The sequence below is a fragment of the Sphaeramia orbicularis genome, chromosome 6 (assembly GCF_902148855.1).
Source record: "Sphaeramia orbicularis chromosome 6, fSphaOr1.1, whole genome shotgun sequence".
Classification (NCBI taxonomy): domain Eukaryota; kingdom Metazoa; phylum Chordata; class Actinopteri; order Kurtiformes; family Apogonidae; genus Sphaeramia; species Sphaeramia orbicularis.
Genome location: NC_043962.1, coordinates 14,872,306 through 14,900,268, shown reverse-complemented (window position 1 = coordinate 14,900,268; position 27,963 = coordinate 14,872,306). Strand labels below are relative to the sequence as shown.

Sequence of the window (27,963 nt, the reverse complement as noted above, 5' to 3'; positions counted from 1 at the left end):
GACCAACTCTATATATAAAGTGTCATGAGATAACTTTTTTGTTGTGATTTGGCGCTATATAAATAAAATTTGATTGATTGAGTGATTTGATTGGTTTTCCCCTGTAAGTCGCTTAGGAGAAAAGCATCTGCCAAATGCATAAACATAAACATAAACATAAACATAAACATAAACATAAAACTAAGCATTAGGAAAAAAAAAATAAAAATAAAAACTAGCAAACCTGCTCTAAAAACGAATTAAAATTAACAGAATTAGAGGGAAAAAAGGTCAAAACTAAATAAAACTAAACTATAATGAAAAATCCAAAACTATTATAACCTTTATATCTACAGAGTTTAAAATGTAGATATTACATTGTTATTAGGGTTAGTTACATCCTGTAAAAAATATTAGTTTCTCTGATGGCGCTGTATTTGTCAGGTTGAGTGCACTGTCTCTTTAAGACACCCGGAAGTTATTCCCTTCTGTGTATTCACTAGTGAAACGACAGCTGTGTTCCTCCTCGGCGATGATATCCCAGCTCGGTATCTTGGCTTTTCGAAGCAGTGTAAGGTGCTGGAGACACCGGGCTGTCCTGACAGCGTCACTGGAGGCCCGGCGCTGGTACTCTGCCCCGGTTCGGAGCGGTGTCAAGGGGATGGAGGAGATCCTGGCGAGGGTTGTTGCACCTTTACCCACATACGAAACGAGAGATAAAGCCCCCCCTCCTCCTGAATCGAACAGTTTGGAGTTTATGCACTTCTACAGGAGTCTGGATAAAGAAGACAGACTGAGTTTACTGACGAAGCTGTCCCAGGACTTCGGCGTGGATCATAAGAGTGTGTCAGAGCTAGCAGGGAAGCTTCTGGACGCTCAGTTACGAGACTTAGCGACCATTTTACAAGTTGAAGACAGACTTCGGTATTGCTTAACCCCTCGGTACAAACAGTTACTGAGTCACATAAGCAGAGTCGAGGGTGGAGTGAAGTTTCTGGTGGATCTCCGAACCGATGTGCTTGAAATAATTTCATCCAAAGCTAGCGAGAACCCGCACGTCAGGGTAAATGCATTTGTTTATATTTTCTACGGGTGCTCATATGAGTCAAAAATGTGTCATTCGCGTTTGGGCAACCGTCACTTTTGTCTGAGAATTAAACTTTTTTTCCACTTTAACTCATTTATATGCACATTATAGTTGTAATATCTTTTACCAGGTTTAACAACAAAGTGAATGAAGGTGGTGCAATAAGTAACCCAAACAGAGGGGCTGAATCTGAACCCCTTGGGTAACCCCGTCACTTGAGTCACGTGTCATCACAGCTTGGGTGGCATTGAACTTTTCCCCACTTTACAGCACAGTAACATGGGTAAATTATTTTTAGAGGTGATCGCCTTTCCTTGACACACAGGAATGTTTTCCATTAGGTCAGACACGTATCTTTAAAAAAAAAAAAAATTCAGGTCTATATGGAATAGATGTCCTTAATTTTACCTTCCCTGTAGGGATGTAACGATTACCGGTATAACAATAAAGCACAGTAAAATTGCAGACGGTTAGTATTACCATTTAAATTCTAATTATCATGATAACCATGTTTGATTACCGCACTTTTAGGGGAAAAAAACCCTATGAAAAGATCTGCATTTATGTGAAATATTTGAGTATAATTTTAACTTATTACAGTTTTGATTTTATATACCTAATATTTGGAACCAATATTCACTGTTAAAGTCTTTGAAAAGGTTCGTTAAACATCTTTGTGTTATTTATGCAAAAATATAAATATACATTTTTTTTCTTTTTTCTTTTTTTTTTTTTTGGTGTGTTTTTTGGCCTTTTATGTTGATATAGTAGGTTAAAGTGAAAAAAAATAAGAGGCAAATGATATAAATGCAGTTGTGCTGAAAAAAAAGATCCCAAACATGGGTATAGTAAACATTTGTTTATATAGTATATAAAGGCAAAATCAAACGTACTGAAAAACAGGCAAAATAGGCTCAGACCACTAAGGGTTAATATTTGAATGTTTCTGCCAACAGAAGGTACATTGTGCCAATTATTTTATTCGTTTTTTTGTTTTTTTTTAAAATACAACGTGGTTAAATTATTTCAGTGTGTGTATTAGTACTTTTTGAACATTTTGAGCACAATTTCAATAATACCGCGATAATAATGATAACCGTGATCATTTTGGTCACAGTAACCGTGATTTGAAATTTTCATATCGTTACATCCCTATTTCCCTGTGTTAGTTTGCACCTTGCACTATTGTTGGAGAGCTCTAATGTTAAAATAGACTCAGTAAAACTGCATATAAATAAGGCATGCAATGAATATTTTGGAATGCAAGCCATACTGTAATAAAAATAAGGGGGAAAATACAAATATGAGGAGAAAAAAGTAAGCATTTTCATCCATAGCTACAGCTTTGATGCTTTTTGAGTGCTATATTTAATTCTCCCTTTTCAGTCTCATTTACCCCATTGTTCAGTCATTCACGTAGAGTCAAATATAATTACAATTTTCAGTTCAGTAGAGTGTAGCAGTTTCTGTGCACGCTTTGGAATTAGAGCAAGATTTTTTCACAGAGTAGTTCTTGGTGATTTGGTTCAGTGTTCCCAGTTTGTATGAGGGTATGATGTTGGTATTTCACATTGCCATCTGATTTAATTATATTATTCAAATCGCTGCATTATTAAGCCTGATCATGAGTTTTCAGCAACATTGACATTTGTGATTGTCAGTCAAGCAAACAGACTCTTAGGCATGTGAAGTGTATTCAGATATAAATCCTTTTGTTTGTGCAAAACTGCAAGCAGTACCATTACATGAACGTTGTTTACAATATGAGCAGGTTTCAGAAGTGACAATCACATGAGATGGTTGTCCAGCACAATAATAATAATATGCTAATTTCATTTTAACTTGTTTGACTGTGCAATCACAGTGCATTCCAACCAATTTGACTCCTTAATAGGAAAATGCAAATCACAACATGTATTTGCAATTTCAGCTTTTTTCGTTCTTTGTGTTGGCTTTTTCTCAAAACAGCATTCATTCTACTGACATGATACTGCTGCATTGCTTCTTAAACAAACTAGATTAAATGCATGGAGCTGATTTGTTAATTTATCTTGGAGGAATGTACAATATATGTGACACTACAAGCTCAGAGAGTCAAACTGAAGCGGGGTACACACATGAGGATTTTCTAAATCTGAAGAGACGTTTTATCTGTTCCAGACCCCACACATGAAGATAAAAAATCAGGCATTGAACAGTTTTGATCGTACTGTGTGGGGTGTGCTTCGATAATATCAGCACAGCGCACCACACACATAACAATTCTGTCCCACCACCGATCTAGAATCTAGTCCTCCAAGACAGACAAGCCAGCCAGTCTCGTGTGATCAAACATGATCTAACAAAAACCAAGAAGTAGAAACATAGCAACAACCAGAAAACACGACACAACATGGAAAAGGACCTACGAGAGGAGGGAATGATGGTGTTCTTGGGACTATTTTTGACAGAAAAATCCCAAATTTCTGAGGCCCACCAAACTTTATATTTAAGGCTAGTCATGCTTTTTTTATTTACTTCCTTGTTCCTCAGTTAGCTCGCTTCTTGATTGGCTACATTCCATTCCACCTCACAATTCACAGAGTCATGACTTGGGAGTCATCAGCTTTCCCCACACAAATGAAGATTTTAGGTCGTAATTATTGAACAAGTTTAACCCATAAAGGCCCAGCGCTACATTTGAATCACTTCCCAAATAAATTTTCTCTTTACCTGACCTTTCTTAAGTGATTTATCACCATTTATTAGAATATTCTCTTCTGTACTTTGTATTTTATCAGTAAAAATCAGGTATTTTCCTATATTTAATTTACTCATCATGAAGATGTTCATAAAAGCTCAGATTAAAGTTGGGGTATTTATATCAAAAACAGAAAACTGCAGAAAAAGTGACTTTTTCAGTAAAATCTATCATTAACTGAACATAAAACAAGCATGTCCATCCACTGTCATTGATCCAACTCCATGGGTTTTACTGGTGAATCAATGTTGTAGAAGATGACGGTGTTTATACGTTCACTACGGAGCCTCCGAACGTCCAAATGGGTCATATCTGATTGATCGATTGATTGATTGATTGATTGATATCTTTATTTTGATCACATAAATGACAGTTTAAGAACAGAAATGCAAATAAATTATAATCAAGAGAATGAGAACAAAACAAAACCGTAACTTAAAACTGCAATGTCTTAAGTTCCAAAATTTACATGAGCGAAAAGGAGTAGGAAGAAGTATAAACTTATCTAATCCTACCCCTTTGCACCTTTCCATACTTATTAAAAACAACAGTCCCAAATTTATCGGCAATTTTGACCATGAAAAGATGACAAACTACATTTTACACCAATTATTTCCATGTATTGATAGGATTAGTGAATCAACAGATGGATTAAACAGTTTATAGATCAGTAGATAGTTTTGGTTAGTGATGGATGTTTGGGTCTTTATGGGTTAATATTTACGATTGTCAGTCTCAGACCATTTCAGAGTCTATTATTGGGACAAATTCACTCTTGACACACCTCAGACCACGGGATAATCTTATTGGATAATCTTATAAGAGATAAAATAATCTGGTGTTTGCCATCCTTGGTTGGGAAAGGGGAAAATCGGGACAAAAACAGCCCAATTATCTTAAAATGGCTCTGCTTTAGATCATGAGGATCATGGATTGGATAGACTAGAGTGGAAGACTCTGTCCGACATTTTTATGGCATATTTGTATACACTCGGTTTTGTTTTTGCAATGGTGCTGAAACCCTGCAGTGTGTACCTTTTGACGTCGCATTATTAGGTGTTACAGGACTAGAATGATTTTCGAATCTGCAATTACCAGAGGAACTCCAGGCTCTATTCCTCTGCTCAATATCCATTTCATTCCTGCTGAGACATGATACAAATGCATTTAATCTCAATAACCCAGGCCCACGGAGAGCTTTTGTAGCCCTAAAAAGGTCTGAGCTACCTACAGAGTACTCACTTGTACCCAATACTCTACCTCTGTCTTGGTACGCAGCAATCTTTGCTTGTTGTTGGAATTGATTGGGATAAAAATGAGAAAAGGTCACGGTAAAAATGAGGCTTTTTAGTACTCGTATTGACAGTGGCATGGGAGAGAAAAACTCGCAATCAAAAACTGTGCAGATAATCAAAGAAGCTCCAACAAACAAGGAGAAAAAAAAATGATACGAGTTTCGAAGCTCGCTAAAGCAGTGAAAGTTTGTAATCCGCAAGGCTGCAATTACTGCGGTTCTTGCCAGGATCTCTTTGAATTCTGAGCTAGATTAGTCTCTCTTTGTTGAGTAATTGATTTTTGATGTTCCTCCACCCTCTTTCAACCTCCAGGACTTTCGTTTTCATTCACAAACGGAGAGGATAAAAGATGTAAAGACAAGTCTGACACCTTTCGGGCAGTACAAAGTATGAGTGAGGGTATCTTTTTTTATGACATGTGGCATGCAGCCTACTAGGGTAAAGGTACCGGCACACTTTCTGCTATTGCTATTACTGATTATACTATATCTGGGTTGTGGAAATTCATGTATATCAGTTTTCTTCCAGCTCCAGTGTAAAAACCGTATGTGGTTTTTTTTTTTTTTTTTTTTGCAGTATGGCATGATTCTTTTTCTTTTTTTTTCCTTCCTCTATTCCTGTCTCTCTCTCTCTCTGTAACCAGAGGCTTTGAATTCTAGGCCCTTCCATTTCAAAAGACTTCATCTCCTGCGAGGTCAAAGGGGTACACATATCTGCTTGGCCTTCCTTTTGTGTGGGTGAGAATTGTCTACCCAAGGCAGAGGCTGCACTCACAGGCTTTTGATACGCTGCATTTTCACCAGAAATGCTAGGCTGGGATTATCGGCTATATCGTAGATTATTTCACCCGGTGGGGGGGCGCTAAAGTTGTCGAACACACGAACACAGATAATATCAGATCATGAGGAAACTTTTCCTGAACTTTCTCTTTTAAAGATTCTATTAGGGTTACTTTTGATTCGACTTGAACCTTCTGAACCATAAAAAAGGTGAATATTTATAATCGATGCCTATATGTGGTGAAAATTTTCATATTTCATCACTTATTTAGATTCTTGTGCAGAAATTTAGCTTGTGGCTTTTACAGCTAAACCGTGCTTGAGCTTGTTTGCGTTAGCTATTATTACTATGACTGGCAAGATGGTATTAAAGTAAACCCAAAGTGAAGTCATCCTATGGAGCTGTCAATATAGGGTGCATTTATACGTGTCAGTATGTTTGTGTGTGTTCCTAGCGTACGTTTGTTTGTGTGTTTGCAAGAGATTTGCTTTAAATGAAGGTTGACCTTTGCAGGAGGACTGGCCTGCTTTGAAATGGCAAGTTGTTTATTGAAGTGCCTTCCTCTACAGCCATAGAGAGCTCAAACAAATCACTCCTCATAATGTGAAAACATTCAAACAGCATACAGACACCCAGGGGACCATATACATCCCACACAGTGTACGATATGGTGTGGAATTGTTCCCGGCCTGCAGACCAGTGTAAGCAATTCGGCTGTCGGGCAGTAAGAATGTGAGTTCTCTCAATAAAAAGAGCTCATAAGATTGTGAAAACGGCGCTTTTAATCATCGTATAATAGCAGAAATTTGTGGCTAATACCTTTAAGCTGTTTGATGAAATGTCAGATATTTGGAATTACTTTGCCACTGTTTATTTAGTGTTCATTTAACGGGGTATAGTGGAGACTTTCTCTACAGACTTTCCTCACAATAGGCACTTGCAACTCCAAATCAGACAAAGATGAGATGGAAAAAGCACAAATATGAGAATTTTATTTATTTATCCAATTAAAGTCCTTCATAGACTGGCCTCTAAATATACAGTCGCGGAAAAAATTAGTAGACCACCCTTGTTTTCTTCAATTTCTCGTTCATTTTAATGCCTGGTACAACCAAAGGTACATTTGTTTGGACAAATATAATAACAAAAATAGCTCATAAGAGTTTAATTTAACCCTATTATGCCAAATGTATCATATTTGATAAATGAGTTTTGAAGCCCTCTACATGATCAGTGTGATATGTTTTTCTTTAAAAACCTAATGTATACAATTAGATACATGCAATACACAGATAATCCACCAGGGGGAGGGATTCGTTCACCAGAGGCCTTTCCAGTGACACTACAAGACTGTCATTAATGAGGAAGGAGTGTTGAGCCGTATTATGTAATAAATTCCCATTATGTAATAAAAGTTCCAAATGTAATAAGAATGTCACATCATCTTGTAATAAAGCCGCATTATGTAATAAACTGACGCATTTTGTAATAAACTACCTCAATGCATTATGAAGTAAATTTTTTCGCATTATGTAGTAAGTTATTACAATTTGAGAAATTTATTACAAAATGCACTTGACACGTTTTTATTTTCAGGAAAATGTAATGTACTAAATTATTCTTTAAACTGTGTGGTTAAAGTTCTGATTACATTACCTGTAGCTCCTGTGACTAATTTCTTCTAAATTGCTCTGAAATTATATTAATTTGGATTGTTATTACATAATGAACCATGTTATTACTTTTTTTAAAATAAAAATGTGTCAAGTGCATTTTGTAATAAATTCTCAAATTGTAATAACTTACTACATAATGTGAAAAAATTTACTATATAATGCGTTGACGTAGTTTATTACAAAATGCATCAGTTTATTACATAATGCGGCTTTATTACAAGATGACGTGACATTCTTATTACATTTTGAACTTTTATTACATAATGGGAATTTATTACATAATGTGGCTCAACAAGGAGGCAGAACTTTGCCAATTTTGAAAAGGACATGTTTGTGTTATATTATGTTTTTGTTTGTTCAAAAATAATACTATTTGAGCATTGAGACCCAATGTATCAAATATGATACTAAATTGAAACTCATACATGGAAATTGATATTTGAAAAAAAAAAAAAAAAAATTGGGTTGTTCAGAAGGACCAATAAAGGCTCCAGTTTCAAAGAAATGGAATTTTCTATCAGTGATTTAATGGTTCAGGCTTTACAGGGTTAAGAGCTGATATCTATTAATTTTCCATGTTTTCTTGATAATAACCAAAATCACTTCACTTCTTACATCAATATCTATGGCATTGTACTGCCAAAAACAGTGCTTTTAGGCATTCCATGTTTTCTTTTCTGTCTGTTTTAGTCACATGATACACACAGGAGTTAGTACTTGATTACATAACCATTGTTTTTGATGACTTTTGATGGTGTAATAATTTTTTCCATGACTGTATATTGGAACTGCTGTACCTTGTGCAGGTTGAAATCCTCGGGCAGGACTTACTCACTTAAAAACTAAAGTGGACAAAGTGTTATTTGTTGAGGCTCCTCAGCTGCAGAATAACCTGCCTGAGGAACTGTAGCTTTATACATCATTATCAATTTTTCACTTATCATTTACCATCAGTTGTTTATTAATATTTGACCTTAATTGTTGCATCACACTGCACTTCTAATGGTTGTAAATAGCACCACTTGTCCAAGGTTCTACATGGAAGCTCTGTTTTGCAAAGGTGCCAAATAGCTCCTCATACAAGGAACTCTTTGGCACCTCTAAATGGATCTGTACGAGCCATTCTACGGAATTTAAATTGTGGGTTTTCGGTTAACCAGCCAAGTTAAAATTTTACTTAGAACATTATATTGTGTGTTGAAACATATATTATGTTTCAGATGGTATCAAGCTTTGTAAATAAGCTGGGAGTTAGTTGACTGCTGACCATCAAATTTTAACTAACGAAAATGATACTGAAATGATAAAAAATGTAATAATTTGCCAGAGGTGTTTTTCTGCAGAGCATTTTGAGTGTTTACACATTTTACATATTCACTTTTACGGTGTATTTATTAGTGATTGGGGTTCTTCAGCCCATCACATTCGATATTATTTCAAGTTTTTACTTTATTAGAACAAAGAACAAACTGACTCAAGCACAGTTTTTTACCCACAAATGGTTAAATGTGCCCCCCCCCCCCACACACACACACACACACACACACAACTGACTGAACAAACATCACCCCCAGTCTAATAGACAGTGCAATATTTGCCCTACCTCAGTGCAATATTCACAACCAATGCACCTTTTTTTTGTGTGTTTTGTTTTTTTTTTCAGAATCTTACCTTGTATGTATCCTATATTGCCTGTGTATATCCTTATTTGTTGAACATATTTCTCATCTGTAGCATAGAGTTAGCTTTTTGTATAAATTTGTAGATTTGTACTTTAGTAGCATATGCATATTTAATTTTTATGTCGTAGCTTTCGTTCAGTGTTTATATTTTTCAGGACTTGTATGATATTTTTTTATATAGCCCTTTTTGCACTAATTGTTTTAACTGCGAAACAAATTGACATTGTTCCTGTGACAGTGACAATAAAGATCTATTCTATTCTATTCTATTCTATTCTATTCTATTCTATTCTATTCTATTCTATTCTATTCTATTCTATTTAGTTAAATATATTGTTACTATGTGTTTGAAATACATGCCATAGTCTAATCATTCCTTTTATGATCATTTTTGCTATTGTCCCAGTGTTTTCTGATCTGATGTTGTGATGTGTTGTTGACGTCGGTACCAGTGTTTCAGATGTTGTTTGAGATTAAATGTACCGTACGTCCAAACAGACCGGTCTCCATTTCCAGCCTACAGCCCGCTGAGCTAAGCAATGCTCTCCAAGGGAAAGATTGCACTGAAAATTTGTGATTATCCCTTTGATGCTTGAGGACGTTAATTCTAACCTCTCACTCTTTTCTTTCGTCTTCCCCAGGATCTCAATGGCACGCTAAAGAGCTTGTTGTCTGAATGGTTCTCAGTAGGTCTGTTAAGACTGGAGAGGATCACCTGGCAGTCCCCCTGCGAGACTCTGCAAAAGATAAGCCAGTAAGGGTCACGTTCTCTTTGTGTGTTTCTCTTTTCATCGCGTACCCTTTTCATTGAAGCCACGGGCAACAGCAGCATTAGATTCTTGAAAATAAAAGACTAACCATCATTCTTCTGCCAGGTATGAGGCGGTGCACCCTATAAGGAACTGGACTGACCTTAAGCGCAGAGTGGGGCCGTATCGCCGCTGTTACGCCTTCACTCACGCTGCCATGCCGGGGGAACCGCTGGTTGTCCTCCACGTCGCCCTCACCGAAAACATCTCTGATAACATACAGGTTAGAATGGGGGTGTAGTGCTGCAATAATGAATTGATTTAATTGATCCAAATTGATTCTTAACCCTTTCATGTATACTGGTCACTACAGTGGACAGCTATTCTGCGGCTGTTCTCTTGTATATTCATGGAGTTTGTTGTTCTTTTCATTGTGTTTTTTTTTTTTTTTTTTTTTTTTTTTTTTTTTACACACATCTTTATTAAAGTTTTAAGACACTACATATCTTTTCTGACATGAATTAGTAACATTATGTAGATCTCTCCTGAGCATAAACCCCCAGAATCACAAGCCCTCCCCATAGTTTTCACACAATTTATCAGAAAATACATGTTTCTGTGTGTCAAAAATTAAATGTGTGGTGTCAAGCTGTGTGGACATTTTTGGAACTTCATGAAAAATAGGTTCATAAGAATTTTTTTTTTTTTTTTTTTCATTATTATTTTTTTTTAACATTTTTTATTTTTTTTTTATTTTTAATTTATTTATTTTCAGAAGAAAATTTTCAATCGTATTGTTTTTTTCATGCCTAAAGAGGAATAAAAACACTCTGGAAAAAATTTTGATTAAGATTCTCATAATTCGTGCATGAAAGGGTTAAAGGTGGGGTATGAGATCTTAGAAAAAATGGTTCAAGCAAGCGACATTTTGAAAATACTTCAAAAGTCCAAACCCCTTTCTTCAGACATCCCCCCCAAAGCCACGCCTCCAGAGTACTGGCACGCACAATGCTTTTTCTCGGGGGTTCACGAGCGCTGCACAGCAACAATTCGCCTGACGCCGGCCGCCCCAGCTCCAGCTGCTACAGCGGCCCCAATTCATAACTATCTGGCTAATGTGACATTTCCTAGTCATTTCTGTTTGATTTGATTTAATTTTATTTATTTATTTATTTTGAACATGCAAAGAAACAAAATAAAACAAAACAAAATAAAACAGTTAAATGGACAGAATCTATCTTCAAGCACATACAAGTCTGAATTTTGCATGGTCGAAAAGGAGTAGGAAGAAGTATAAACTTATTTAATGCCCTAACACAAAAATAAAAAAATTTAGTCACCCGTGGAACGGACAGGACTGAAAAACAGTTTGTCGGTGAACTTTCCATCCTAATATAACTAATATAGCCAAGCTCTGGCTCTGGCTTCGTTTCCTGTACAAGTGCTCCAAGCCTTTGAGATCGCACGATTCATGCACGAAGAGGGGTACGGGCAGAAGGGGGAGGGACAAATGGCAGTTGAGTTTGATAGACATATCACCGTTCAATCATTTTGATTGGGCGGTTAAAATGATTGGATGGATTTTTTTCAGTCCTGTCTGTTCCACAGGTCACTAAATCTTTTTATTTTTGTGTTAGAGCATTTAATTAATTGGTTGTAATTGGGGTGTAAAGGGGATTTTAAGCAATATAGTAAAAAATGCTCTAGGAAAACGCACCCCACCTTTAAAAGAGTTGGTAACAAATGCGATGGTCAATTTGTTGGATCTTGAGTACGTAACAGATGAAAACACAGAGGAGCATGACTGAGGCTTCGAATACCAGGCAGCCCCGTTTGGCCGAAACATTGTGAAAAAAATAACATTACACTGTGAAAATATTTACATTTACACAACTATTCTTTCACAATAAAATGCAAATAAATACATAAATGAAAACAAAGATGAACAACCCGAAATGTGCAATTTTAACAATATTCTGCCTGTTATTAAATGTTTTGTGCATTTATGGATCCACTATGATCTGTAGTTGTGTTAATAATAAGAGATGTAATATTGTAGAAATTGTTCAAATTTTAGTTCCAAACTCCAAAATTTTAACAATATTCTGCCTGTTACCAAATGTTTATGTAACATTGTGTGTAATGTACATGTATAAATAAGAAATCAAGGCATAATATTTTTATAATTGCACTGATTTTTCAAATGAAATTTCTGTTTTTTCAGATTATTCACATCTTTTTTGTAAAATGTAAATATTTTCATAATTTAATTGGTTTTTTTTGTACTAAAACAAAAAGAAAAACTTGGATTTGTCATTATTTATGGGTTATTAAGTTATTATTTTACTGGTCTGGCCCGCTTGAGATCAAATTGGGCTAAATATGGCCCCTGAACCAAAATGAGTTTGACACCCCTGGGTTAGAGGTTGTTGTAGCTACAGGCTGCTTTAATAGTTTGTCTCACTTTACAACATCTTCAAGGATAGTTAAACATCCTGGATTTACTATTTTGTTCCTGCTCTCCACAGACAAATGGATTATTGCTGTGGGAAAAAACAACACAAAGACCTTTAAACTGCATATCCCTCTGAGACTGACCTCTACTTGCTTGATTTCTTTCCTTGCTGTTGTAGTGCGGGGAGAAAAAAAAAAAAAACAGGCAGCTTTTAACAGCGATGAAATTCCAGAACAGAATTACATCTTCACAGTTTTGCACCGACGGCTCTCCGACAGAAACATATGCCTCAACTGGACGATGAAAACAATAATACAGGGTTGTGTTTTTCTGTCTCAGGGTATCGTCCGCGAGTTTGCCACACTCGAGTCAGAGGAGGATGTGAATAAAATAAACGCAGCCATCTTCTACTCCATCTCCTCCACCCAGGCGGGCCTACAAGGGGTGGAGCTGGGCAACTACCTCATCAAGAGGGTGGTGAGAGAACTACAGGTGGGTGCAGGCAGCATTCAGGATGTTTTTCAGCAAATAGAAGCAAATACAGTCACAGAAAAGATTATAAGACCATCAGAAGTCATCAAAAACAATGGTAATGCCAGTGTTTTTCAACCATGGGGTCACCTGGAATTCAAATGGGGTCACCTGAAATTTCTAGTGACTAGTTGCTTTTCCATTGACCCTCAAATTGCGCAAATATAACTTGCGCATAAAAATTTACCTAATGGAAAAACGAAAATTTTGCCAAAAGTCTAATTTTTTGATTAAAAGTTTTTGTGCTGGCTAGAGGTGGTTTTTCGGGCGTAGCGCAAATGATATATCATGCAAAACTGCAATGGAAAGACCTTTTTTTGCAACTAGAGTCAGGTGAATTAACCCTTTCATGCATACTGGTCACTACAGTGGACAGCTATTCTCTCTGTTCTCTTGTATATTCATGGATTTTGTTGATCTTTTTTTTTTTTTTTTTTTTTTACACATATGTTTATGAAAGTTTTAAGACACTACATATCTTTTCTGACATGAATTGGTAACATTATGTAGATCTCTCCTGAGTATAAACCCCCAGAGTCACAAGCCCTCCCCATAGTTTCCACATAGTTTATCAGTAAATACATGTTTCTGTGCATCAGAAATTAAACTTGTGGTGTCTAGCTGAGTGGACATTTTTGCAACTTAATGAAAAATAGGTTCATAAATTTTTTTTTTCCATTATTTTTTTTTAATGTATTTTTGAATTTTTAAAATTATTTTTATTTTATTTTATTTTATTTATTTATTTTTCAGAGGAAATTTTTCAATTGCATTGTTTTTTTCATGCCTAAAGAGGGATAAAAATACTCAGGAAAAAATTTTGATTAAGGTTCTCATAATTCGTGCATGAAAGAGTTAAAAAAAAACTGATGTTGACGTACATTACAACAAGTGAAGAAGAAGAAACATGTCGCGGTATGTATGGACACACCAGGAAACCCAATCATTTTTTAATTTAGTACAAGATAGAGGGGTAATATATAATAATAATAATGAATATATCTGTAAATCAACACCGTATTTACGTTCGTCGCCATGTTTATGGAATGACTTCTCTTGTCATCTCGCAATAATAAATAAACAAATCATCACATTTGTGATTTAATGGAAAAACAACATTACGCACTTCTGTTTTTTTATATTTAGTAAATATGGGTAAAGTTTTGCGCAGATGTCCAATGGAAAAGTGACTATTGTTAAAATTTTTTTTGTCAAATTACTAAGAAAAAATATTTGTAATTATTCAATATATACTGTATTTTATTATAATAAAAACACCACACACTTTTCCTAATAAAAATCAAGTTCAAATAAAATGCAGGATATAATATCTGAGAGGGCAGATCTTGATTGACCTGATCATGTGACCACGTGCGTTACTACGCTTCAACCCGGACACAGTCGCAGTCAGAAAACCAGACTGAACAGAGAATGGAATGATTTCTTCACCCGTCTGGCCCCGCTAAGACATCTCCAAGAGAAACTGAGATGCAGACACCAAAAAGGTGCATTATATACATTATATAGCCTAAATGTTGTCTAAAATTAACATTTACATGATCAAAAACAAATTAATTTTTGCAAAAAAAAATTCTCTGTTTTGAATGTCTGGGGTCGCCAGAAATTTGTGATGTTAAAATGGGGTCATGTGCCAAAAAAGGTTGAAAACCACTGGGTTATGCAATCAAGTACTACCTCCTGTGTGTATCATGTGACTAAGACGGACAGAAAAGAAAACACAGAATGCCTGAAAGCACTGTTTTTGTTAGTCCAATGCAACAGATATTGATGTAAGAACTGAAGTGATTTTGGTTATTATCAAGAAAACCATGGAAAGTGGACAGATATCAGCTCTGAAATTAAACTGTTATGAGCTATTTTTGTTGTTATCATTATATTTGTCCAAAGAAATGTATCTTTAGTTGTACCAGGCATTAAAATGAACAAGAAATAGAAGAAAACAAGGCTGGTCTAATCATTTTTTCTGCGATTTTATGACACTGGTAATACACGGAGAAGAAATTAAAAAAAAAAAAAAAAAAAAAAACATCTTTAAACACACAAAACCAAACAGTAAACAGAAAGCAGGATAAAACAAACACATTATCCTTTAAAGGTCCCCTCCAGTCATGTTAAACTCTGAATTGAATAATAATTTGATTCTGACATTCAAGTTCACAGGCTTCATTAAAAATTGAAAAAGCTCGGGCATCTGTGACTGTGCACTGTTACTGTTTGAGTCTTTTAAGACTGCCATTACCATTACAACAGGCAGCCTAAGTATCTTCATGTTTTTTTTTGCAATAAAAGTGTCAGGAAATGTCTTTTTTGCTAATTCTTTTGGACCTTTGTTTTCAGGAAGGACACAATTTAAGCAGTATCCCCCAGACCAGATCTTTGTAGTGAACCCATCTACAGGGTGTCCCATAAGTCTCCATACATAGGAGACATAATACATATATGGTTCTAACATGTATTTCTTTATATTTCTTCTTTATAGTTCTTCAGCAGTGGAGGACACGCATTGAAATGTGTTCCCGACAAAATGGCAGTCATATAGAGTATATTATAGAAACGTTTATTTTTCCTATGTATGGAGACTTATGGGACACCCTGTATAATCCAGATGTAGTGTTTTATGTGGAAGAGTCTGCTTACTGCTGTCTGCCAAGTATAGAAATGCCATGGTTTTTTGAGCATTTGACAAAACACTTAGTCAATAATACGAAAGGTCAATCGATACATCAGTGGTCAGTTTTACTTTCCCCGTCTGCATGCATTATTATTTATTTATTTATTTATTTTTTACAGTGAGGGTATATTGACCTCCACAGACTGCCATTATAACAGGTCACTTCGGTGTCTTCATGTTTTCTTGTGTCAAAAAATGTCTTTTTGGCCAATTCTTTTGCACCTTAATAACTTAACTTTCAATATCTGTCCATTAATTACACTGGTCAACAAGAAATTTATTGTTTAAGTTTTTTGAGCTGATTTAGGATAATTTTGGTGTGCTGAATCAAAAAATCACATGAATTTTGCTCAATCAGGTCAACTTTCTGAACTATGCTACATATTGGCTTTTTAACATTTTTGCTTACATTTATGGGCATTTTCACGTCATATGATACAAAATTCTTTCCTATTTCTTGCAATAAACGAGTTCTGAAGATTTTAGTTTTGACAATTTACGATTAATGGTTTTTTTAATATTACAGGTGAATGAAATGGCTTTGACTAGAAGATCTTGCAAAAATAAGCCTGACGTATTCTGCTACATCTGCGGTGAATACATAATAAATGATAAATACATCCTGTTAGAAAATGATTTTTTTTCTCTTAAAACCTATTTTGGGTGAGAACTATATTAAAAAATCAACTGATAAAGTCACAAAAATGTCATCAATTTTGTGAGAAGATCAAATTTTTCAAAATCAAATTAGCAAAAAAAACCTGACCTGATTGAGAAAAATAGATGTCATTTTTGGATTTAGGGGTGCAAAATGGTCCTAATTCAGTTGAAAAAACCTAGACAACTTGCAAAGAACATTTTTTTGTAACCCAGTGTTGTTATTATTATTATTATTATTATTATTATTATTATTATAAATAAAAAATGTTTAAAACAGTGTGTTTTAGTAAAAAAGAAAAAAAAACAGACTTGAAGTTTTTAGCACATTCATTTTCAGAAACAACTATAAATGCCCAAATGTCTTTTTGAGATGGCAGTAATAAACTTTCAACTATTTTACATCTGCTTAAACATGCTTTTTGATCTTAAAAATTCAGTATCTATACTATGGACTCAGATTTTTAGCTTATTGGCGTCGTCCGTTACAAGAATTTCAATCGTCTTCTTCTCCGAAACTACAATTCCAATTGACTTCAAACTTGGTACACAGCTTCTTTATGATGACGTCAACAAAAGTTAGTGAAATTATTTGGATCCGGATCTGATTCTGGATTTGGTGCGACTTTGAAAAATTTCCCTATTATAACAGATAGGAAGTGGATTGATCCAATAAATCAGTATCAATGATATCAAGTTGGAGTTTGAATTTTTTACAGATCTGATTGGAATATGACCAAAACATGGGCTATTTCTGTAACAGAATAAATACACAGAACTGGGTGATAATAAATGGCATCTGGATACATTTCCCAAAGCTTTTCATTTGGCTGGTAAGCTACAGGGCCATTGGTCCTATTTTTTGTTATTTCAAGCATTTTTTAGCCTGTGTGGAAGCCTCTTTCTACTTGTAACAGAGTCCTACATTGGTGCCATAAAGTGTTCTAGTGTCAGAAAGCTCAGGATCTCAGCTTTCTGATGCTGTTTGATGAGGAAATTATTTACAAAATCTCTAGTTTAGTCTCTAGTCTTTTGACTTCAGTGTTGTACAGTCTGATGGGGATAAAACAGGGGTGTCCACTCCTGGTCCTCGAGGGCCGGAATCCTGCATGTTTTAGATGTATCCCTCTTCCGACAGACCTGATTCAAATGATAAGCCTATCATCAAGCTCTGCAGAAGCCTGATAACGACCGTCAGGTGGACTGGAAGAGGGAAACATCTAAAACATGCAGGATACTGGCCCTCGAGGACCAGGACTGGACACCGTTGGGATAAAACATCGTGTGTTAAGTTGAGTCCTACGTGATAGTGAGGTGAGTCGTCCACTGCTTCTGCTTCTCCATTTGGTTAGAATGTGATGAAGAGGATGATAGTCATTGTCTTAGATGTCCTTTGCTTGGTTGCCTGTTGCGAAACCTCAGAAAAATCCAGTATCTGAAAGAAAATCGCAGTTTTTTTTTGTTTTTTTTTTATTTACATTCTGTTTGAAAATACTAATGACAAAAAGAACACGATGATTAATACCTGTAGCGTGTAAAGCCTTGAAAACCTGACATGAAAAAGCCTCGTGTTCTCTATGGATATTATTCTCTGCGAGTTATTTACAGTAGAGCTTCAAGGCTAAAGCTGCGTGTGCCTCCAGGTTGACCTTAGTATATATAGGCACGCTATAACATAAACACCAGCATCATGACATGTGGAGTAAAAGTAACTTACAACAGCAGCAGTAGTGGAAACAAAATGGAAACGTTAGAACAGGACGAGAATTGTAAAGGAACTGGAGAATTAGAAGAAATGAAAATCTAACCTCTTTGTTGATCATATATTATGTGCACATTTCAAACAATCCTTTGTTATTATAGCTAGAAAAGATACTTTTTGCATTTACATTTGTGGCCAGAGTGAACTGAACCCAATTTACTCCTGAATATACAGGGTGTTTAAAAAAAAAAAAAAAAACATTTTGAAAAATTACCCCCAGTTCTGCATTTGATAATTTTTGGAATTTTCTTTTATGGACGTCAGTAGGTAGGGGATTGGTGGATATTTGTCTAAATTTACAGACCCAGGTTTTCATGCATGAGTGAGCAGGGGTTAACCCTAAGCCTAAACCTAAGCCTAACCCTAACTTGGCCTGTCCTCAGTGACATTTTCAGGCCTAAACAAGTTGAATTAACTTTGAAACGCAGGAACAGCTGCCATCGGTAAAGAAATGAAACTGACATGTTGGCCAGAGTGTTCATGCTATAACCTGGCAATTTTGTGGAAACAAGATGGATGCCCATTGTCCCCTCCCGTGACCTTTGATTGGATTTAAATCCCACCGCTACTTTGCGCAAACCAGTTTTAACTTGGATTGTGCAATGTGCCCCTGCTCACTCATGCATGAAAACCTGGGTCTGTAAATTTGGACAAATATCCACCAATCCCCTACCTACTGACGTCCATAAAAGAGAATTCCAAAAATTATCAAATGCAGAACTGGGGGTAATTTTTCAAAATGTATAGTTTTTTTTTTTTTATTCACCCTGTATAGGAGCCTGAGATTATATGTGCAATGAGGCACCTTAAACACTGAGATGGACCATGTTTACACTGATTTACATCGGATCGTATAATTGTATTCTTTAATGTTGAGGTACTGTTTGTTTGCTGTCTGTTTTGTTCTTTGTTGTGGTTGTTTTATTTTGTTTTTATAGATTGCTGTCACTTACATTATTGACTTTATATCCTTTTACATACAAAAGTTTTTTTTAAATAATTTTATTCTTTAATGTTGAGGTACTGTTTGTTTGCTGTCTGTTTTGTTCTTTGTTGTGGTTGTTTTATTTTGTTTTTATAGATTGCTGTCACTTAGGTTATTGACTTTATATCCTTTTACATACAAAGGGCTTTTTTAAATTAATTTTTAAAATTTTTTAAAATAATTTTATTCTTTAATGTCGAGGTACTGTTTGTTTGGTGTCTGTTTTGTTCTTTGTTGTGGTTGCTATCTCCGCCAGGAGGTTTTGTGATCACTTTGCTTTGTGTGTTTGTTTGCGTGTTTGTTTGCGTGTTTGTTTGTTTGTTAGCAACTTTACAGGAAAACTATTCCAACCATCTTTACCAAATTTTACCAACAGATAGGCCTAGGCCCTGGGACCAACCCATTAAATTTTGGGCCAAGTAGGCCAAAGTTCAAGGTCACAGCAAGGTCACAAAATCTCAAATTTTCCTATCTCTCATCATTGAGCAATTTTCCAAAATTCATAAAAAATTCAAAACGACTCCGATTAGCCTCCAATTTGATCCACCTGTAGCTTAGAACAATATCTTGTATCTGGCACAAAATTGTCCACATCCACTGTGGAATGTGGACTCTGTGGACATTTACATTTAACATTGAAAATCCTATTTACCACACATTTTTCATTATAACTCAACAAATATTGATTGGAATTTATTATAATTTGACATACACATGACTGGTACCAAGCGTCGACTTTTTCTGCTGTATGGAATAACCTTGAAACTGTTGAATTTAAAAAGAAATAGTCGATCCACACATGCACACCGTTCAGGGTGCTTGGTGGAGGTTTGCGCTTTCTTAACACTTGTTTTATTTTGTTTTTATACATTGCTGTCACTTCGGTTATTGACTTTATATCCTTTTACATACAAAAGTATTTTTTTTTAGTTTTTATTTAACCAGGAAACAAGATCCCATTGAGATTAAGAACCTCTTTGCAAAGGGAGTCCTGGCCAAGAGGCAGCATGAAATACAACACACAGTTACAACATACAAGAATTTACAGAACAAGTCAAACGATGAAAAACAGGTGCAAGTCACTGAGTTAGTCTCAAGCACTTTGAGTTTGGATTTAAAAACATTCAAGGAGATCAATTTAGTCATTTTCCAGTCTTTTAGCAACATATTCCATGTGCAAGGAGCAGAGGAGACAAATGCCCTTTTACCCATATAACCCCTGTATGTTGTATACATGTAACCTGTGACTGAAAAAACTCAATAAAATAAGTTGGGGAAAAAAAACGCAAAAGAAAATCTACTTTATCATAGAGTATGTACACACAGATACAGCTGTTAACTCTTTCCCAGCTGTGTAGGAGCGATAAGTATTAGCTTAGTTTCATTTAGTATGGCTCACGCATTGAATTAAATTACAAGGCCGTGGTTGGCTTCAGGTGTGGCCCAGCTGGTGTTAGGAAAAACAGCTGTGACAGAGCAGATTTTTGCTGCCTTTTTAAAAATATTTTCCTTCCTCTTTTCCTCCCTTTTTGAAGCAGACACACAGAGCGGTAGTTGCGAGCACTTCATGTCGCGCTGCTTCAGACGGCACTTGTTAAATAATTGGAATATTCAAGAGAACATGAGAATCCACTCTACGCAAGAGATGGGAAATGGCTTTTTTATAAATGTATCCTCACAAAAAAAAAAAAAAAAATCATGTTTTAGAGTTGCAGTCTCTTTAGTCAGTCATAGTTTGTGCGTTTTCCTTAGTGGTGTTTTTATTAATGACAACATGTGGTTCAGTCAGCTCCGCATGTATTGTTTTGCTGTGGCATTAGGAGCATTTGTGCCACATGTTAGACGGTGAAAGCTTTACAAATGGCTTTCATCAACAAGTCGACTAGCTTTGCATGTCAACACTTTCTTTTTTCATTTTTCCTGCAAAATCAAAGCAAACTCCTCTTTTTGACTTTCATAGCTTTTTCTGGACACTTTTACCTCAAACACCCCAGCTAATGCATACATCTTTTATGACCCTAATGGCTGTAGAACCCTTGACCCAACAGACTCAAGCACAGTTTTTATCCACAAGCGGTTACATGTGGCTATTATTATGATGATGATGGTGATTATTATTATTATTATTATTATTATTACTGTTATTACTACTGTTATTACTATTAGTATTACTATTATTATTACTACTACTATTATTATGACTATTACTCTTACTATTATTATTATTATTATTGTTGTTGTTGTTGTTATTACTATTACTATTAGTATTATTACTATTATTATTACTATTATTATTTTTTTATTATTATTATTATTATTATTATTATTACCACTACTACTATTATTATTATTATTATTATTATTATTATTATTATTATTATTATTATTATTATTATTATTATTGCTGCTAAACAGAGCAGAGCTGCTAAACAAATTTTTATTGTTCCATGTGACAGTGACAATAAATATCTATTCTATTCTATTCTATTCTATTCTATTCTATTCTATTCTATTCTATTCTATTCTATTCTATTCTATTCTAAATTGCCCTATTTAGATCAGCTTCTCTTGGAGGAATAAACAAACTTAACCGGACTAAACATTAACTTTTTCTGGACACTTTTACCTCAAACACCCCAGCTAATGCATACATCTTTTATGACCCTAATGGCTGTAGAACCCTTGACCCTGATGGTGTAAGCGCTGCCCCCCCGCCCCCCTTTTGAGACTCACCACAGGCTTGTATTCCGCCGAGGCTTTTTCCAACGAGGCTTTACCTTAAACAGAGGTGAAGAGAGGAGCAGCACAGCCACAGAGGGACCACTATGATGATGGATAGATGATAGAGTGGAAAGGAAAAGGTCACAGTCATGATTTAAGGTGAAGGGAGGAGGTCTTGCTTGTCTTTGCAGATTGGACCCCAGAGTGCTGTTCTGGCACGACCCCCCCCACCCCACCCTCCTTTTTTTCCTCTCCGCTACCTATTCACCTTATCCTTATTCCACCATCACCTTCATTCTGTTAAACCTCATCCATCTTTCCCTCTCCGGTCTCAACACCAGAGTATGCTGATAGTTAAAAGTGAAAAAGGCGAGAGCATGACACAGCAGAGTGAGAAGAGGGAAGGTAGGGGTAAGGTAGGGGTAAGTGGGGGGGGGGGCAGAAGGAAGCCCCAGAAAGTGAGAAGGTTGGATTTTGAAGTGAGATGTAGGGAGAAGCCGTCAGATAGCAGCTTGTCCCTCTAGGGGTCGTCTGACACTTCCCACTTTTCATCTGCAGCCTTTCACTCCTCTACCTGCCACATCACTCCGTCACTTATCAACAGAGACGCCGGAGCGAGAAGATGGGCGGAGAGAACGAGTGGGAGAGTGTTTTTCGGGTAAAATAGAGGGTAGCAGGGTGGAAGAGAGCCACTGAGATGGGTGGGCGCCATTTTTTTTTTTTTTTTTTTTTTTTTTTTTTTTTACAAGGTCAAGACAAGGGAGCAAGAAGGATGGATATTAACCCATAAAGATCCAAACAACCACTGGCGACTAAAATCATCTGCTGATCTAAAATGTTTAATAACCTCTGACCTACTAAACTTATCAATATTTGGAAATAATTCAGGTAAAATACAGTTTGTCATCTTTTCATGGTCATCAGATATGACCCATTTGGATGTTCAGAGGCTCCGCAGAGAACGTGAAGCATGCAGTAAAAAATAAATTAGAATACAGCGCTCCCTCGTTTATCGCGGGGGTTATGTTCTAAAAATAACCCGCAATAGGCGAAATCTGTGAAGTAGTCAGCTTTATTTTTTACAATTATATATGTTTTAAGGCTGTAAAACCCCTCACCACACACTTTATACACTTTTCTCAGACAGGCATTAACATTTTCTCACATTTCTTTCTTATTTAAACACTCTCAAAGTTCAAACCTTTGTAGATTTTTAAAAAATAAGTACAGTATTATAGAATGAAACCAAAGATCAAAACCTGTTTTCAGGCCCAAACATTTGTTTGAGAAATAAAAATATAAACGTTTTCCTATAAATAAATATGATAGCTTTTAGAAATGACAAATTTAATTTTAACGATCAACCTGCTGTTTGGGTGCGACCGCAGGTGCCTTTGTCGGTGCAGAACGTTTCGTCGACATTATGGGTTTTGTCAGGAGAAAACTTGCAAACATACAGCACTTCAGAGTCACACTGCTAGTGATCGAACATTTGTGTAAATTTGGCAAGAAGAACGCATTCTGTACTGTACAGGAGACACGGCACGGAGGAGATTGATTGACAATGGTCTACAGTCCCTTAGCCAATCAGGAAGCAGAACACAATGCACAAAAAAAAAGCATGCAAAACTGCACTAAAAAAAATCCACGAAACAGTGAGGCCGCAAAAGGTGAACCACGTTACAGTGAAGGACAACTGCAAAATAAATAAGTAAGATAGAGTTATAATGGACTATCAGATAATGTGGGAAAATAATGTGACACATTATTTAACCCAATAAAGACCCATATATCGATCAGCGACCAAAACCATCTACTGATCTAAATTGTTTAACACCTGTTGATCCATTAATCCTATCAATACTTGTAAATAATTGGTGTAAAATACAGTTTGTCATCTTTTCACGGTCATCAGATATGACCCATTTGGATGTTCAGAGGTTCTGTAGTGAACGTGAAAACACCATCATCTTCCACAACACAGGGGCCTGGGGGCCAAATCCGGCCCTCCAAAGGGTCCAATCCGGCCCGCATGATGAATTTGTGAAATGCAAAAATTTCACTGTACTTTGTTTCTTTTTTTTTTTTTTTTTTTTTTAACGCACATTTTGGTTATGCAATGTAAATACCGTCAAATGAGTTTATTCTAATTTGGTATAGGCCTATTTTGTTCCATTTTGCTCATTGTTCTGGCTTGAAGTCGGAGGACAGGAGTGAGTATTTAAAACATTATTATGTTCAGTCATTTGAATGAGAATGGGGGTGGGATTAAATACGTTTTTCTTCTTCCCACTCCTTTTCGAGTATAAATGAATGATTCCTTTGGGGGGAATTTGGAATTTGCTTGTATACTATAAATGCTCGAAATAAACAAACAAATGAATGAAAGAAAATAAAAAGGGTAATATTACAATAAATGGTGATAAGTCACTTAAAGGTTAAAAAGAGAGAAAAGTTTATTTTGGAACTGACATAAAAAACAAAAACTACACACAAGTTCAGGGGTGACTGTGCCTTTGCTGCAGCAGCTCCTAAACTATTGAATCCCTTCTTAAAACCCATTTTTTCTCCTTGGCTTTTGAAACCATGTGAGATGTTTGAAGGTACTATCCTTATTCTGTTGTTTTTATTTGGTAGTGGTTAATTGTTCTAATTTATCTGTTATTTATTTATTTATTTTGCTGTTTTTAATTGTGTGGCTTTTTAATCTATTCTTGTATTTTATTCTTTTATTTGGCTTTTATTTATTCTTCTGTATAGCACTTTTTTTCTTTTTTGTACAGTTTCTATGTCTTTAAATCTATTCTGTATTTTATTCTTCTATTTTGGTTTTAATTGTTCTTCTGTACAGCACTTTGGTCCACTGCAGTTATTTTAAAGTGCTTTACAAATAAAGTTGGATTGGATTGGATAAAAGTAGCGCTGGGTCTTTATGGGTTACAGGTGAGAGTACAAGTGACTTGGGGGGGGGTGGAGGTGGAGGTGGTGCAGTATCATCTGTCTCCATCAGCTGTGCAACATCGTGGAGCAATGGAGTTGATTTAGAATGCAGTCCCCTGTCTGAGGAGCTAAAGGCCTGAGCACAAACCAAAAAATTCCGTTTTTTGATTTGATTTTCTGGGGTGCAGTGTTCGTCTCACTTATATTTCCACTGTTGTGAAACCGGTGCCCTTTGCATTCTAGCAGGGTTTGTACCGCCGCTCATCTGTTTTCCTTTTACCTTTTACCTTGTTCTCTCATTTCCCCATCCCTATTTTTTTTTTTTTTTCTGTAAGCCGTTTAAGTCAGGTTGAGGCAACTGTCTCCATGAATTCAAATGATCCTGCACTGTTTTTTTTTTTTTGGTTTTTTTTGCAGTGATTTCCTACTAGGGCTGCATGATAGGAAATACTGACAATGCAATATATATATATTTTTTTTTGTGATAAGTATTTCAGTAGGAAAAATGCAGAAACTATCACCGGATGGTTTTGTAGGGGTGTGAATCTCAGTAGAGAGGGAGTTAAATCAGACAGACTTAGTTTGAAAATAGGTGTGAATGTAAAAGTTCTCATTTTGCGAGGAGTGAAAAGCCGTAGCATGTAGTGATCCGATTAATTTAGATTTCTTGCCGTTGCACATCTTAACACTCATCTGTAGGGGACAAGAGTTTCACAGCTTTACTTACAAAAAAGAATACTGTCCACTGCAAAGAACATTCCAAAAAAAATGTATCAGAAAAACTGTTGCATTGTATCAAAATGTATGTTCACATTATTAGGAATTTGCTTCAGTGGTTTCATGCATACATAGACCATGGAGTAGGTAAGATGCATGCAGTAAAAAATTAAATAAAACAAATAAACAAGTAAGACGGAGTTATAATGGACTATCAAATTTTGCAAAATATACAATATTCAGTATACAATGTGGTTTTAAATAATGTGTATATCGACACCATCTACTGATCTAAACTGTTTAATACCTGTTGATCCACTAATCCTATCAATACATGGAAATAATTGGTGTAAAATGTAGTTTGTCATCTTTTCATGGTCATCAGATATGACCCATTTGGACGTTCAGAGGCTCCGTAGTTACCATGGAAACACTGTTATCGTCTACAACATTGATTCAACGGTAAAACCCATGGAGTTGGATCAATGTCAGTGGATGGAGACGCTTGTATTTATGTTCAGTTATTGATATATTTGCTGAAAAAGACCCTTTTTCTTCAGTTTCCTCTGTTTCTGATTTAACCTTTGAATTTACACTGTGTTTTCATTTACGCTTTATAGGGCACTCATTGAAATACTCCGAAATAAAACATTTTAACTTTAGTGTGTTACTGGATAACAGTCTTCCTCCTCTTGCCATAAAATATCAGAGCAGCACTTTCTAAAAAGTAAACACGTGCAATAAAACAACTGTTATAAGGTCATACACTGACAAAATCACTGATCTGCCTTGGTGAAGGTCTGCGCTCTCCGAGTGCTCCTAGTTTTTTTTTTTCCTAAACCCGCCACCACTACCCCTCTTCGAAGGACAACTTTATTTTTACTTACAGCTCATGTTTTAAGTAACAATCTCCAACTTCATATTCACATGTTCATTCATTCCTTGCTTGTCAACATGTACGTAGAGGGAGGGAGTAGTCTGATTCTTGTCTTGGTTTTCTTCTTCCAGAGTGAATTCCCTCACATGGCTCAGTTCTCCAGTCTGTCGCCCATCCCTGGTTTCTCCTCCTGGGTCCAAGGCCTGCTCAGCCAGTACAGGAAGGAGGGCCGTGGCTTGGATCTCCTCTCCGAGCAGGAATGGAAGGAGGTGGAACAGGCCACTGACTCGGACCCTGGCACCTCGGCCGTGGACGTCCTCCGTAAGCTGATCGGCACCAGCGAGTGGATGCGTTCTGAAAGGCTGACCCGCGTCCTGGAGCCGGTCTTGATGCGACTGTGCGCGTGGTACCTCTACGGGGAGAAACGGCGAGGGTACGCCTTAAATCCCGTGGCCAACTTTCACCTGCAAAACGGCGCCGTCATGTGGCGGCTCAACTGGCACGCCGACACCAGCCCCAGGGGTGTGGCGAACTCATGCGGGATAATGGTGAACTACCGATACTTTTTGAACGAGACGTCTAAAAACAGTGCACTGTACCTGCAGAATAAGGTCATCACGGCATCGGAGCAGGTGTTGGGACTGGTGTCCCAGTTTCAGAAGAACAGTAAACTATAAAAAAGACTAGAAGGAACTACTGAATACTCTTTTGTTCATTTGATCTACAACATGGGTGTCAAACTCATTTTAGTTCAGGGGCCACATTAAGCTAAATTTGATCTGCAGTGGGCCGAACCAGTGAAAAAAACCATAATAACATATAAATAATGTCAACTCCAAACTTTCCTCGATGTTTTAGAGCAAAAAAAGTAAAATTATGCAATGAAAATATTTACATTTACCAACTATCCTTTGAAAAAATGTGAATAACATGAACAAATGGAAATTTCTTAAGAAAACTAAGTGCAATTTTAACAATATTATGTCTCAGTTTATCATTTACACATGTAAATTTTAACGTACAGATCACAGTGGATCTACAAATACACAAAACATCTAATAACAGGCTGAATATTGTTAAAATTACACTTCAGACATTTCAAAATGTTCATATTTATTGAGGTTTTTTTGTGTTTTTGTGAAAAGTTAGTTAGTTTTAGTGTAAATACAGTAAAATGACATGAAAATGTTTACATTTACAAAGGGAAAAATTTGGAGTTGTGAGTATTTATAGATTATTATGATAGTATTTGACTGATCTGACCCACTGGAGATTAAATTGGTCTTCTTGTGGAACCTGAGCTAAAATGATTAATACCTTCAGTGTAATTTTTGTATTTCACAAATTCATCCCAGGGGCCAGACTGGACCCTTTGGCGGGCCGGATTTGGCTCCCAGGCCGCATGTTTGACACCTGTGATCTACAACATGGGTGTCACACTCATTTTAGTTCAGGGGCCACATACAACCTAATATGATCCCAAGTGGGCCGGACTAGTAGAATAATAGTGCAATAAGTTATAAATAATGTCAACGCCAAACTTTTCTCATGTTTTAGCGTGAAAAAATTCAATTACTTTTTTTTTTCATTTATTTGTTTTAAGCAGAAGAAAAAGACTAAACATTTTTATGTGTACAA

At 36.1% G+C, this 27,963-nt stretch overlaps 1 protein-coding gene across 2 annotated transcripts; it reads left to right on the top strand.

The window, feature by feature from the left end:
- The first annotated feature begins 321 nt into the window (after window positions 1-321).
- Window positions 322-27,830, top strand: LOC115421623 (malonyl-CoA decarboxylase, mitochondrial-like). Of its 2 annotated transcripts, XR_003935705.1 has the most exons (6): window positions 322-1,042; window positions 9,881-9,993; window positions 10,115-10,271; window positions 12,783-12,935; window positions 26,457-27,087; window positions 27,787-27,830. XR_003935705.1 is itself a non-coding variant. In XM_030137598.1 (5 exons), exons 1-5 carry the CDS (start codon window positions 512-514, stop codon window positions 27,000-27,002), a joined length of 1,500 nt encoding a protein of 499 aa, XP_029993458.1. In that variant the 5' UTR covers window positions 322-511; the 3' UTR covers window positions 27,003-27,156. The 2 variants fall into 2 exon arrangements, 1 of the variants encoding a protein (XP_029993458.1); XM_030137598.1 differs by lacking the exon at window positions 27,787-27,830 and having other exon boundaries at window positions 26,457-27,156.
- Window positions 27,831-27,963: the final 133 nt, after the last annotated feature.